Below are 12,977 nucleotides of genomic sequence, written 5' to 3'. Positions count from 1 at the left end.
CATTTACATTGCGCATCTATAATTAATATGTGCATTTTTTTACAGCTACTTTTGTTTTTAATCTTGATTTGATTGAAATGAAGTTAAAGCCATCATTGTTCAAATTGCCAATTTATTTACATTATTTGATATACTTGGGCAAAACTCAAAACATATATACAGCATACAGTATGTATAAAATCATCATAAATGGGATGAAAATAATTGTTCCCCTTCATAAAAAAGTGAATATATGTACCGTCAGTGGCGTTATCACCAGACGAGGGCACGCTCCCAAATATTCATATCCATAGACATACTGAGAGAGAGCCATCCGAGCCACACAATTATCCAAGTTCACATCCCAATAATACCGCAACTGCCTCTGCCACTCGAAATTATCGCTGGAGTCCACCTACAAACACATACGCAATAACCTCTTGAACTATCAGACATAATAGGTAAATAACTGGCATATTATGTATGGCAGTGGTTCTCAACTGATTGGTCGCAGCCTATTCTGATACAACTACAGGTCTGTTCTGATGGTCACGGACAACAGGGTTAAAATTAATAAAATAATAAAATAAATAAGCTTATTGACTTCTAAAACAGAGCAGAAAAGGCTATTGATTCTATCACTTGAAGAACTATGTTGAGAATTACTGATCTATTGCAAACAGGCCACGTTTTCTCCATCCCTGTGACAAGATGAAGAAAACAGACAAACCTTCTCTTTGACAAGCTCTGTAACAATGTCTCTGGCGTGCACATCTATGGTGATGAGAGCTGTGATGATGTTCCGATGAAGACTAGGCAAATTCCCACGGACCAGAGCAGCAAGAGAATTCAGTCTCTGTTTATGCAAACAACAAAAGATAAAACAGACAGACACACACATGTATGCAAAAACCACATGAATATACCACAAATATATTCACCTAAACTGTAAATTACTTGCGAGGCAACTTCAAAGTAACTAATACATTCATACAAAGATACATAATTTGGTCAATGAAAGCAATATGTTGTCACCTCAAAGTTGGTGAGCTCAAATTCTTGTAATGCATGATAGTGGTCATGGTCTCCCTCTAGACAGTAGTCCATGTCGCTGCACCACATGAGCTGGGAGATGGTCAACACCACCTGCAGAAAATCACAGGTGAGAATCGCTCATACACTCAGAGACACACACAAGCAATCTCATCTAGGCGAGCACAAACCTGCGAGGGATGCCCGGCCACAACCCACTCTACTCTGGCTTTGCTCTGGTAGTCAGCAATTGCAGCCTTACTGAGTTTCCTAAGAGAGGAGAACATGGCCTCCTCCACCTTTCCCAACCAGTCCTCTACATTTCCACGAGCCTTCAGCCCTTTCCCCAGTGCCACCTACAGCACAGACACACACACATATATATTTCTATCCTTTGTCGTTTTATAAATCACTGAACAAAAAATAATAATAAAAAAATAAAATAAAAATGTAAGACTTGACCTTTTCTCCCTCAGGTGACACCATGGCTAAGATTTCATTATTGTATTGTATTTTTTCGCCAGTCTCGCCCTCTCCAGGTGTAGTAGGGGTAAGCAGGCCGAACTCCAGCTGTGATATTGCATCAAAACACTTTCTCAGATGAGGCTGCACAGCCTGAGGGTTTCGCGTCTGAGACAAAATCTCCAACAGTTCATCATTAGACAGGAAGTAGAACCTGAGCCACCAAGAGAAATGAGTAAAGTCATGGCACGGCATCAAGAGAAATCAGCATTCTGATGAGAAACTGCTGTGCGTGTGTGAGTGCGCATAGACACCTTGGGAAGATAACTCTCTTGGACTCCAAGTATTCCTCCAGGCATTTCTGTATCTCCTCCAGGAGTGAATTATTTTTCTGGAAAATATCCAAATACGCTGGAGAGACAGAGTAGAGGGCAACACTGGTGAAAGTCATTTATAATTTATACCATTTTTCATTGTTGCATTTCAACTACAGCTTTCATTTAGATAGTGAACCATTTTGCAGATACAAACTTTTTGACACTGGACAAGAATTTTTAATGTAAATGTGTTAATCTTTGAGTTGTAGATATTAGATTGCCTATGCTTAATGTGTGTTTCCTGAGCCTAACCCTGTGTGGCAGCACGAAGGGCATTGGGCATGTGGTTGACCTCCCTCATAATCTCTTTCCAGGACTTGTCCACTTGCAGGAACGACTTAGACTGAGCAGGCAACTGCTTCTGGATGTCAGGAGCACTGAAAATACTCTCAAGATAAAGCCAGCTTCTCTGACATACCAACCACTCATCCTAGAAACACAGTAGAAGAGAGATAGAGAATGTTTGATTAATCAAAAACAAAACAAAACAAAAAATAATGTTTTTGATGATCACCACTGTGATTACCAAGGTCTGGCTGAAAAGCAAGAGCTGTTTCTGCAACTTGTCTACTCTGGGCTTGATGGAGCCTGCGTAACGTGATGAAGCAACTGTGGCGATATTGACTATACTGTCATCAAGAAGCACCTACAAAATTTACATTCACACAAACAGAATACAAATATTACTAATAAGCGAGGAAAAGTTAGGTTTAATGATAATTACACATAAATCTAATGTTTTAACAATCTGAAAACTCTGTGAACAATGGATCCAATACATTCCTACCTGAATATCATCAGTTCCTCCGAGGATAAACACATCCTTGGAGTCCCGATGAGAAAGCACCACAAACTCTGTCGTCTTCCAGGATTTCTCAATCTATCAAAAGTAAGTGTGTGTGAAGATAAATATAAGGACATGTATAAATGTTGTTTTTATAAATTAAGAATTATAAACATAGCCATCACCTTTCTCAGAATGTTCTCCAGAGATGCTTCTCCTGAGGCTTGTGCTGACACCTGAGAGTTTAAGAGGATTCATAAAGGTTAAAAGAAGAATCTTAAGCAACTATACACTGATTTACTCCTTCCTGTCAGGTTGCACTTCAAAACCTAGTGAGCTGCATACCAAGACAACATGTAATGGAAATTTGGAATGCGTCTATGATGCCCAAAAGTGTTGTTTAGGAAAGTAGATCAGCAGGTTTTGAGAGCCTCAGTGTTTCTCTCACCTCCTGTATTTGTGGTCCAAAGTTGAAGATGTTGAGTTCTTGCAGGAAGGCGAGAGTCAGTGGCTCTTCCAGTAGTTTGACTTCCACAATTTCCTCCAGCATTTCCCAGTGATGAGCTTTCAGACATGGGTTACGCAGGTCTGTGATCACTGGCAACTACGCAAACACAGAACGTTAAATAAACAAGATGCATACATACACTACATTTTTTTGTTCTATTAAACAGGATGCTTCTATTCAGAAAGATTGCACTAAATTGATCAAAAGTGACAGTAGACATTTATAATGTTACAGACGCTTTCTATTTCAAATACATGCTGTTCTTTTGAACTGTTCATCAAAGAACACTGGAAAAACACTTTGTTATGGGGTTTAGACTTTTTTCCATGGGCCAAAGCAAAATACAGCAGTCAACTTCAAACGAGGAGACAGTTAAAGAGCAATGACACACTGGAATTAGTGCCAACCTGACCCACCTTTTCTCGCATACTCTCCACATTCTCTTTGAGGCAGGGCACCACATTGTTTGGTGGCAGTCCTTTTTCCAGCTGGCTGACATATTTGCCAAACTTAATCACCTGCCTGCTCAGCAATTCTGGGTCCAGCTCATCAAACTTATTCTGTATCAAAGAGATAATTCACCATTTGACATTTAAAGGACACTTTCATTCAAAATGGCTTCCAGCATACCATTTGCAGGGACGCTTCATCTGAAGTTGTCTAGTATAAAATGCCTTGTTTAAGGCCATAATTATGACAAGCATGACTGTGTATCTCAGTAACTCTTTAGTTGCTGTATCCATGCTCCACAGTACTGAGGAACCTTTTTTTTTTTTTTTTTTTTTTTTTGCAGTTTAATAAGGAGCTTTGTGTGTCTTGACTACCCTTAAGTGGATTTCAGTGAAAGGAAAAAGTCAAATATTTCAAAAGTAAAAAATGACCCCCTTAAAATGACCTGCAACCAGCTGTTCTCTAGATTTTCCCATTCTTCCAGAGAGTCCCAGAGTAGTTGCTTCAGCTTCACTTCAGCAGTCAGTCCCTCTAAAGCGTTATATTTAGTCACCTCCACCTGCATAAACAAATACAGATACATTTTTTTAATATATAACTCATAATGATCAGACAGACAAACTCAAAACAAAATGTGCAGAGAATAAATACAGAAAATGCGCCCTCTGCTGGACAGAGAGAAACACTGACCTTAAAGTTCTTCTGGTAGGTTTTATATTTGAAGGCTTGAGCCTGCAACTCATTGATAGAGATCTGAATATCTCCCAGCAGCCGGCGTATATTAGAGCGATCTGCATCAATGTCAAGGAGCTGATGGTTCTGGAGAGACAAAATCCATCCAACATACACAAAAACAGGCTGTGAGTGATTCAGCAGGGTTTCAGTATTTCACATTACCAGTTCAGTACCATGTTAAAGTTGGGAAATACACCACTGTTCAAAGGGTCAGTATGATTGGTTTTTTGTTCTTTTTTTTTCATGTTTATGCTCAACCAGGCTGCATTTATTCAATCAAAGAATACAGTAAAAACAGTAATATTCTGAAATATTAATTTAAAATAACTTTTCTACATTTTAAAATGTAATTTATTCCTGTGATGGCAAAGCTGAATTCTCAGCAGCAATTACTCCAGTCTTTGCATGATTGCAAGAAACATGATTATCAATGTTGTGCTGTGCTGCTTAATATTTTTAAGGTTGCTTAATATTTGTAATATTTTTTAACAGAAACCATTCAACATTTTTTCAGGATTCTTTTATGAATATAAAGTTCTAAAGAACAGCATTTTTTTAAAATAGAAATCTTTTGTAACAATCTGACAGTACTTACTGTCACTATTGTTCAAGTTAATCTTTTCTGCATAAAAGTATTCATTTCTTTCACAAAAGAAAATCTTAATGACCCCAAAATTTTAAACTGTAGTGTATATTTACTTATTATAAATAACTTCAGCACATTATTCTGATATACTATCACTACTTCTTTCTCTCTCCTTTCTTTCACCTCAGCTTGCTCTTTCACTGCCAGCACATTTTTGTTAAGTTGGTTGATATCTTGCTGGAGGTGTTGGCAAAATTTGTCCACATAAGAGTCCCGCTCTCCCACCGCTTTGTCGATGGTGTTCTTTATGGCAGTTACACATGGCGGCAATGTGGCGAACACTGCAATATCCTCAGGAGGGGTGGGGACAGAGTAACTCTCAATCAACTTGTACATCTCACAGACAGTCACAGTCTCCTTTTCCAGCACCTCAATCTAAAAGAAAAAAGAAAAAAAGAAAAAAAATATCACAATATAAATTAAATACATCTGAACAAACAGCCGTCTAATGTCTGATACTCAATAGATTGAAAGAATGATTGTTTAAATCACTACAAAACTTCTTGATGGGTCATGGTTCTCTTTTGATTCTTACCCTCTTCTGAATTTCATCCAGGAAGTTAAGGGAGTTGACGTATTCGTTGGTTACTGTTGGAACAAAGTCCAGTTTGAACTGGGCATCCTGAGCTTCTGCAATGATGTCATCCATCTTTTTCTTTGCTAGCCGAGGTAGGATGTCATTAATGGCCTGAAGAAAGGGGTTCAAAATGAGGTGGGTAATCTGTGCATTTATGTGCCCTATTGCCAACTGTGTTGGGGTAAATGGTTTGGTCCCACTAGGTCAAACAGTGGGAATGCAAATATTACAGGAGAAGTCAATTTCTATTTCTGTATTTTCTATTTCAGTGTGTGTGTTTCTGTCAGTGTGTTACCTCTATGCAGTGCAGAGGGGATGGTATAAGTTTGTCCTTCAGTTGTGTAGTATCCACCAGCAGAATTCCCAGGGGTCTTTTCTGTTTGATAGCTAAAGCCTCTTTATGCTCTTGATGATATTTTTCCAGACTGTCCCCAAAAAATGCAACTTCTGCATCAGACACACGTACACAACGTAAGAAGTGTGAGACAATCATGATTTTGACAATCAGGAGTGTTGTAGATCATGATGATGATGATGATGATGATGATGATGTACCATGGTCTTGCTCTTTGAGAGCCTCCAGGTCCAGGTCTTCATTCTCTTTGTAAAACAGTCTGAATGGCTCAAATGTACGAGCATACACATTAGCGGTATCAAATGCAATCTGAATAGATTTCTGACAGGGGAAGACACATAAAACATTTCACAATTAGAGACAGTTATGAACACATAATTTTAAAGTTCATGATAAACACGAAATCTTAATTGTTCTTTCTTGGATTGATCTCAAGCATTAAGCATGGTGGAGCTTCTGTTTGCCATATTTGATGCACTCTATAGTGTATATATGTGCAGAAGACTTGGATTAAACTGCTCGATTCATTTGGATTACTTTTACAATGTCATTTTGCACTTCTAGAAAAAGAGGAGAAAAGTATGCACATCCAAATTATCTTCAACAGATGCAGGATTAAAAAGAAAAATATGAAAATAAACAAGAGTGTACAGATTTCTATTGGTTATTTTGTTTTTGTACTATTAGAAACATGAGCATTTTGGTAGCGTAGACTTTCAATGGATGGACAAAAATTATGAGAGAAGGTAAAAAACATCTTCATTTGTTTTCCACCGGAAGTCTTGTGGGATTGGAACAATATGAGGGTGAGTAAATGATAAATTCATTTTTGGGTCAACCGTTCCTTTAACCTTAACACAGATTATTTCTCATTTGAGAACAGTGGTTATAACAGTATGTACAAATTCCCAAATGTCCTCAAGTATGCAAATGTATGCAAACAATGACTACCGGTAGTTTAGTCATGAAACTCAAGATGGAAAAGTCTGATAGGTCCTTTGCATGCAATCATATCACTGTCATTAGCATCCATAAACATGCTAAACTATCATGACAGAAAAACATTTAAATAAGTAAGTTACATTAGCTGAGAACACTGTTGTTTACAGTAATGGCATTGTTGGGTGCTATTCTTTAGAGAACTACCAAATGGTGGCTCTTATCAACACGATATTAAAGAAACCAATAAATTATTTCTATATCTTGTATAAAAAACATTTAAATACTGGTATAAATATATATATGAACTTTAATCTTCCTTTGGAAAACTCTCAATTTTAACTTAATTTAAAATGGTGCATGAAAACGGTTTATTTCTTACTGCATTTAGGTCATAGTCATATTAGAATAAAATAAAAACCTTAATATTGAGGATGATGTTCTGCAGATAAGTGTCATCATCCAGGATTTCTGCAAGACTAGGGCCATCCCCACATGTCTTCTCCTCAACCTGAAACACCACGCATACACATGTGCAGACACACATCAGCCAGGGTCAGATTATAAAAGAGCGTGTACTATACATTGAAGAGGTAAATGTTGGTCTTGTTTAACCTTTTTGTTGATAATTGGTTGAGTAAAAGCATCAAAGTAGGTGTCTTGCACCAGAGTATCCAAAGACAATACTGTGTTCTCAAACCGCCCAGTAATTTCTGCTACACACTCCTGATGTACACACAAACACATGGCAAACATAAACATACTGTATGCAGTGTACACATATACACATACTGGGCATGCTGCAATGTTTGCAACACACAAAAACTGATAGTGTGCCTAAAAACACAAACCTGGAAGTCATCAATGGAGGGCTGGTATGATAAGGAGTGTGTGTCCAGCATCAGCTCAGTTATGAACATTGGCTGGTGGGGAGCAATGACGTTTTGCTCTGCGGTGACCTGTAACACACACACACACACACACACACACACACACACACACATTTGTTTCACTATATTAGTGATGACATCTTAGACTTCCAATGTTTTTACATCAGGTTAATGATTTCTATCGCCTAACCTGACCCCTACATAACCCTCACAGAAACTGGTGCAAAACCCTACATTTAAATATAAACATGACTTGACTGTTTTATAAGTCTTTTTAAATAGTGAGTACTGGCTCACTAGTTGGTGTTCAGCAGGTTTGTCCATTAACACTGTCCAACCGTTTATTTTTTCTGAAACAGTATGAACATGAACACCACAAAATGTTATTTCCACCACATCTTAGGGTATGCATTGTGTGTTAATAATATTCAGTGGTGGAAATTACTTTTTTTTTTTAAACAACTAAATTAAAAATAAATTAAAAAAACTAAAAATTAAAATTAAAAACTGAAAATAAATAAAAATGCATTAAAGCCTGGTTGAAAATGCAGCACAATAAAACAGTTCACATGTAATATTTATTTAAATAAATATTGATATACTGAATTTCTTGACATTATTATAATATTTAGTCTTATTAATATTTGTATGATCCATTTTCATATTTGAAAATAAAGAGAGTTTTAATCAGTTTGATCTGTCAGTTTAATTTTTTTTTAGATCAAGCCATAAATAACAGAGACTGTAGTTAAAGGGATATTTCACCATTGGAAAGATTAATGTGTATTTAAATTGGGTCATTTATGTAGTAGAAATGTGTATTATTTTAGAAGTTGGTGCCTTCTAGACTGAGAAAAGCCAGAAAATGTATTTTTGGCTCATGTGGATGAAAGACAACAACTCCCAGAATGCACTTGCTTCACTGCCCTACGAGGCCACTCCCAAGCCACGCCTACTGGTTACAGAGGGCAGTATTGGAAGAAATGATACAACTAGGCTACTAGTTGACTAAAAAGTCATACTAAAAAGACTCAGGATTTTATCCTGAGATCCCACCCTCTATGGGCGGGTTGAAAACATGTGGAACTAGCTCCTACTACTGGCTGTAGTCTCTAGCCTCTGGCCAAAAAAGTCTCCAGTGACGCAAAATGAGGATTTTTGCATCATCGGAGGTTTTTTCTAGACACACAATACAGAAATCTCTCGTCTCAGGGGGACATGAGGGAGGGAAGCGCGGTCATTCGAAAATACTACCGGGTTTTTACTGATACAAAGCTTAATGCTAATCGGAGAAGTATCCCTTTAAAGAATCACAGAGATACAAATATATCTCACTTAAAAAAATAAAAAAATAAAATATTTCCCTGTATCACATAAACACACAAGTATACTAACCTTTATTTCAGGATCATGGCTGGTCTCGCTACCTGCCCAGCTCTGGATAAGGGCGAATGAAGGGGTGTGTGTGTTTTGCTCCTGAAACACACTCAGTAGCTTACTGACCGAGTTGACAACAAGCATGTGTGTGGTGTTCACAATCAAATAATCGGCCATTCTGATGAAACTATGGAGACCAAGAAAAATATTCGACAGTTCACCAATAAAATTATTTTTTTGTAGCTTGACAGAGGGGTCATTATGAACTGTCATTGTAAAAGAACTGAACACATTTATTTATTTATTCATTTATTTATTTATTTATTTATTTATTTATTTATTTATTTATTTATTTATTTATTTATTTTATATTTACAGTCAAACCAAAATTTATTCAGACACCTTCAACATTTCTCACATTATCACAGTTTATTTGTTCTAGTTTAGAAAATGGTAATAAAATATGACAAGAACTCAGAGTTATCAAATCAGTTGATATTTCACCGGTTTTGGCCATCCTTCTATTAGACTGCCTCACAAAGGAATTAGGTTGAATAGCCGTCAGCTGTCAAATTTAAGTACACATTTAGATGATACCAATTTAGGTCAACCAATTACCAAGCAATGCTTAATTTTGTTCAGTCTGTGGTGTAAAAAGGTCGCATTAGCAATTAAAGAAAAAACACATGGTCTGAATAATTTTAGGTCCCAAATTTTGATACATTTTACTGGTAGTCCACTGTATTAAGAATTATTGGGTATAATATGTCACAGTTTACTTTATTTTGCTATCTTCACTTTCATAAATTAACTATAGTGTCCTGCACCCACTAGTAAAAAAAAATATCACAAATGATATCTGGTGTCTGAATCATTTTTGGTTTGACTGTATATATATATATATATATATATATATATATATATATATATATATATATATACACGCTTTTATTGGTACACATCAAAAATAAAAGCAAATTTTGCTGAAGATAAATAATGACAGCATTGTTCCTTGTTGTTTGTTTACTTTGCCACTTCATTAAAATCTATTGATATAGATCCTCACTTCTGCCTGTTTCCTCCCACTTCCGCAACATTACAGAAATGTTGACTAACCAAGTAAGACGTTTGCAGTAGTTTCTCTTGTTTGCTTGTTGCGTGTAACTCATCATCTCAAGTGTGTCTTCAAAGAACAATCCAAAATCAGGTGATGCTAACTCTTCATTACCGTCTGATACATGCATGTAAGAAAAAAAAAACACACTCAAATTCACAATATACCAGCTTTTTGACACATAATTGCTTGTGTGTCTGGATAAAATTGTCACCAGTCTCCAAGTCGCCGTAGTCCGGTGTGTGTCCAAACTCTTTCAAAGCATTTCGACAGGCACTTCTTGCCACTTCCATTGCCAGCTTCCTGAACTTTTCAAGACGGGAGGACACCTAGAACACGTATCCACAAAAATAACCTATCATAAATGCCAGAAAAAAGACACTTCCCACTGTACAGCGAACATAATACACTCTTAAAAATAAACGATCTTTATTGGCATCTATGGTTCCATGAAAAATCCTAAACCTTTCCATTGCACAAAAAATTTAAAATGTTCTTCACACTAAGAAAAAAAAAGGTTAATTTAAGAACTATCCACTGAAGGGTTCATTGGGGAGTCAAAAATGGTTATTCTATGAGATTGTTGCAAAACCCAAAACGCATGCAAACTCAAGTCTCTCTCACCTCCTCCAGCTGTTTGTATTGTGCACTCTGAAACTCCTCAAGTGTGTATGTGTGGTCTTTCTCTAGCCGACACAGAGGCACGTCACTGATGTCATAACACATTTCCCTGATGTCAATCAATGCTGGTCGCAGAGACTGAAATACAGACATGATCATTTTCACCATACTTTTTGCTGTCTTTGTATAAAGAAGGTGATGCAATCTGCAAGAAACCTCGTTGTAAGTATATACAGTAAGTTTTTTAAACAAATCAACTGTTCTAAAAGCCATCTATATAAATTCACATACAAAAATCTTTGGCAAACCTCATTAAGAATGAAGAGATGCTCTTGCAATAAGCGTCTGCATTTGCTGATTTTCTTATAGCGCACATTGTTACACCACACACGAAAAGCCTTCCACTTTAGAAAGAGGGCAAACACAGGGATGCGCAAAAGCTTCCGGTGATATTGGTATTCCTGCTCCCAGCGTTCTAAGGACAAATAGTCCACCTCAGACCCACAGTAGTGCATCACTGCATGAGTACTGACCGTATAGTAGTCTGACTTGTTGACATTGTCAAACATTGCAATTCTGTTGAAAGAATATTTGGTGTATTTAGAGACAAAGATATGGTTTAACACACAGTTAACAGTTCATGTGTATTTTCTTTCCATACTTTACTTTTTCATTGATAGTGATCATGTGATGTCACACATTATTTAGAATACAAATGAAAAGTTACTGAATATTAACCTTTATTTGATGAAATTTGTGAAATGGTTTGAACTGAGCTTAAATTATGAATTTAAGCAAAATATATTTGAATATATTTTAAAATGTAATTTATTCTTGTAATGGTAAAGCTGAATTTTCAGCAGCCATTACTCCAGACTTCAGTGTCACATGATCCATCAGAAAATCCTGATTTGGTGCTCAAGTAACATTTCTTATTATTATCAATGTTAAAAACAGTTAATATTTTTATAAAAACCCATACTACATTTTTCCAGGATACCTTGATGAATACGAAGTTCAAAAGAACAACATTTATTTGAAATAAAAATTGTATAAAAATCTTTATTGTCACTTTTAATAAATTTAAAATGATTAATTTCTTTAAATAAATCTTAATGACCCCAAACTTTTGAACAATAGTGTACAACCACACTTCTATCTAATTGCAAAAACGGGTTTTCTTACTTGAGGTTGTATGTGTCAAATTTGATGGATGATTTAGGTGCTGTAGACGTCACATAGAGGAATCCCAAGTGAGGGTTATTCCGGATGGTTTGAACGATGTCAGGTGGGGTGTGAATTTTAGCACGAATTACTTCCTCTACTGAGTTGAAAAGCGGTGGAGAGAGGGTGTAGCTCAGAGGTGAAACTGTAACAGGACAACCTCTAGATGAGCTCTTTGTTCTTTTAGGAGGGGATGGGATCATGAGTGAGCCCTGCGTCAACTGCACCTGAAATCATCATAAAAAGCACGTCATTTTTTACTAATGCTACAAGAGGCATCTGCCAGAGTTGTTTATGAGTAGAGTGGCCAGACCTGTCTATCTTTGACATGGTCAGGAATTCTGGGCAGCTGTAGCGCAGAGGGTCCTCTCTCCAAGGCCCTGCCAATGGGCTGGACCTCATCCGATGAAAAAGGCATCTTAGGGCTCAAGTTGAACCTTTGGATGTTCTCCAGTTTCATACTTTCACTGCGTCTCTTCAGAATTGGCTAGGGTAAAATACAGATCATGCTGTTAACACGAATGACTGTGACGGTTATTTTGTATTACCACTGTACTTTTATTTGTTTATTAATATTTGAGTCAACAACATACAACTGTATCATTGATTAAGAAAATGAAAAATATTTGAAATATCTAGTTCAAAATGCATGTTCAAAGAAATATACTCTTTGTACTCATGTTGGTTCCATTGCACTGAAAAATGTGCGTACAATCTGCAAAAAAAGTTTAAATTTAATGACTCTAAAAATGTCATGCAGTATAACCATCAAGTAATAATGTATTTACCTTGAATGCATATGAGTGTCCACATCTGTGATTATTGAATATTTTGTTTAGTTTATTTATAATATATTTATTTATAATAGTTTATTTCGGTTTTTGGGGAAATCAAGGTAAGTCACCTA

General features: G+C 36.5%; 1 protein-coding gene across 1 annotated transcript in view; it reads right to left on the bottom strand.

Moving 5' to 3' along the window:
* Nucleotides 1–12,977, bottom strand: part of dnah6 (dynein, axonemal, heavy chain 6) — a gene marked incomplete at both ends in the record, with an annotated part of 105,110 nt that overhangs the window by 89,112 nt on the left and 3,021 nt on the right. Inside the window, 28 exons of the mRNA XM_081360404.1 lie at nucleotides 239–394; nucleotides 710–835; nucleotides 1,015–1,125; nucleotides 1,203–1,367; nucleotides 1,474–1,687; nucleotides 1,788–1,884; nucleotides 2,103–2,280; nucleotides 2,377–2,496; nucleotides 2,638–2,730; nucleotides 2,820–2,870; nucleotides 3,083–3,238; nucleotides 3,559–3,702; nucleotides 4,038–4,151; nucleotides 4,283–4,411; nucleotides 5,097–5,348; nucleotides 5,509–5,661; nucleotides 5,846–5,997; nucleotides 6,106–6,226; nucleotides 7,266–7,355; nucleotides 7,460–7,570; nucleotides 7,696–7,803; nucleotides 9,130–9,298; nucleotides 10,228–10,342; nucleotides 10,440–10,554; nucleotides 10,850–10,984; nucleotides 11,155–11,422; nucleotides 12,032–12,297; nucleotides 12,384–12,557. Of these exons, the coding sequence (XP_081216530.1) occupies nucleotides 239–394; nucleotides 710–835; nucleotides 1,015–1,125; nucleotides 1,203–1,367; nucleotides 1,474–1,687; nucleotides 1,788–1,884; nucleotides 2,103–2,280; nucleotides 2,377–2,496; nucleotides 2,638–2,730; nucleotides 2,820–2,870; nucleotides 3,083–3,238; nucleotides 3,559–3,702; nucleotides 4,038–4,151; nucleotides 4,283–4,411; nucleotides 5,097–5,348; nucleotides 5,509–5,661; nucleotides 5,846–5,997; nucleotides 6,106–6,226; nucleotides 7,266–7,355; nucleotides 7,460–7,570; nucleotides 7,696–7,803; nucleotides 9,130–9,298; nucleotides 10,228–10,342; nucleotides 10,440–10,554; nucleotides 10,850–10,984; nucleotides 11,155–11,422; nucleotides 12,032–12,297; nucleotides 12,384–12,557 (4,083 nt within the window). The remainder of the gene's footprint in view (nucleotides 1–238; nucleotides 395–709; nucleotides 836–1,014; nucleotides 1,126–1,202; nucleotides 1,368–1,473; nucleotides 1,688–1,787; nucleotides 1,885–2,102; nucleotides 2,281–2,376; nucleotides 2,497–2,637; nucleotides 2,731–2,819; nucleotides 2,871–3,082; nucleotides 3,239–3,558; nucleotides 3,703–4,037; nucleotides 4,152–4,282; nucleotides 4,412–5,096; nucleotides 5,349–5,508; nucleotides 5,662–5,845; nucleotides 5,998–6,105; nucleotides 6,227–7,265; nucleotides 7,356–7,459; nucleotides 7,571–7,695; nucleotides 7,804–9,129; nucleotides 9,299–10,227; nucleotides 10,343–10,439; nucleotides 10,555–10,849; nucleotides 10,985–11,154; nucleotides 11,423–12,031; nucleotides 12,298–12,383; nucleotides 12,558–12,977) is intronic.

Source organism: Scardinius erythrophthalmus (genome assembly GCF_964197995.2).
Source record: "Scardinius erythrophthalmus genome assembly, chromosome: 3".
Lineage (NCBI taxonomy): Eukaryota > Metazoa > Chordata > Actinopteri > Cypriniformes > Leuciscidae > Scardinius > Scardinius erythrophthalmus.
This window is presented reverse-complemented; position numbering and strand designations above follow the sequence as displayed.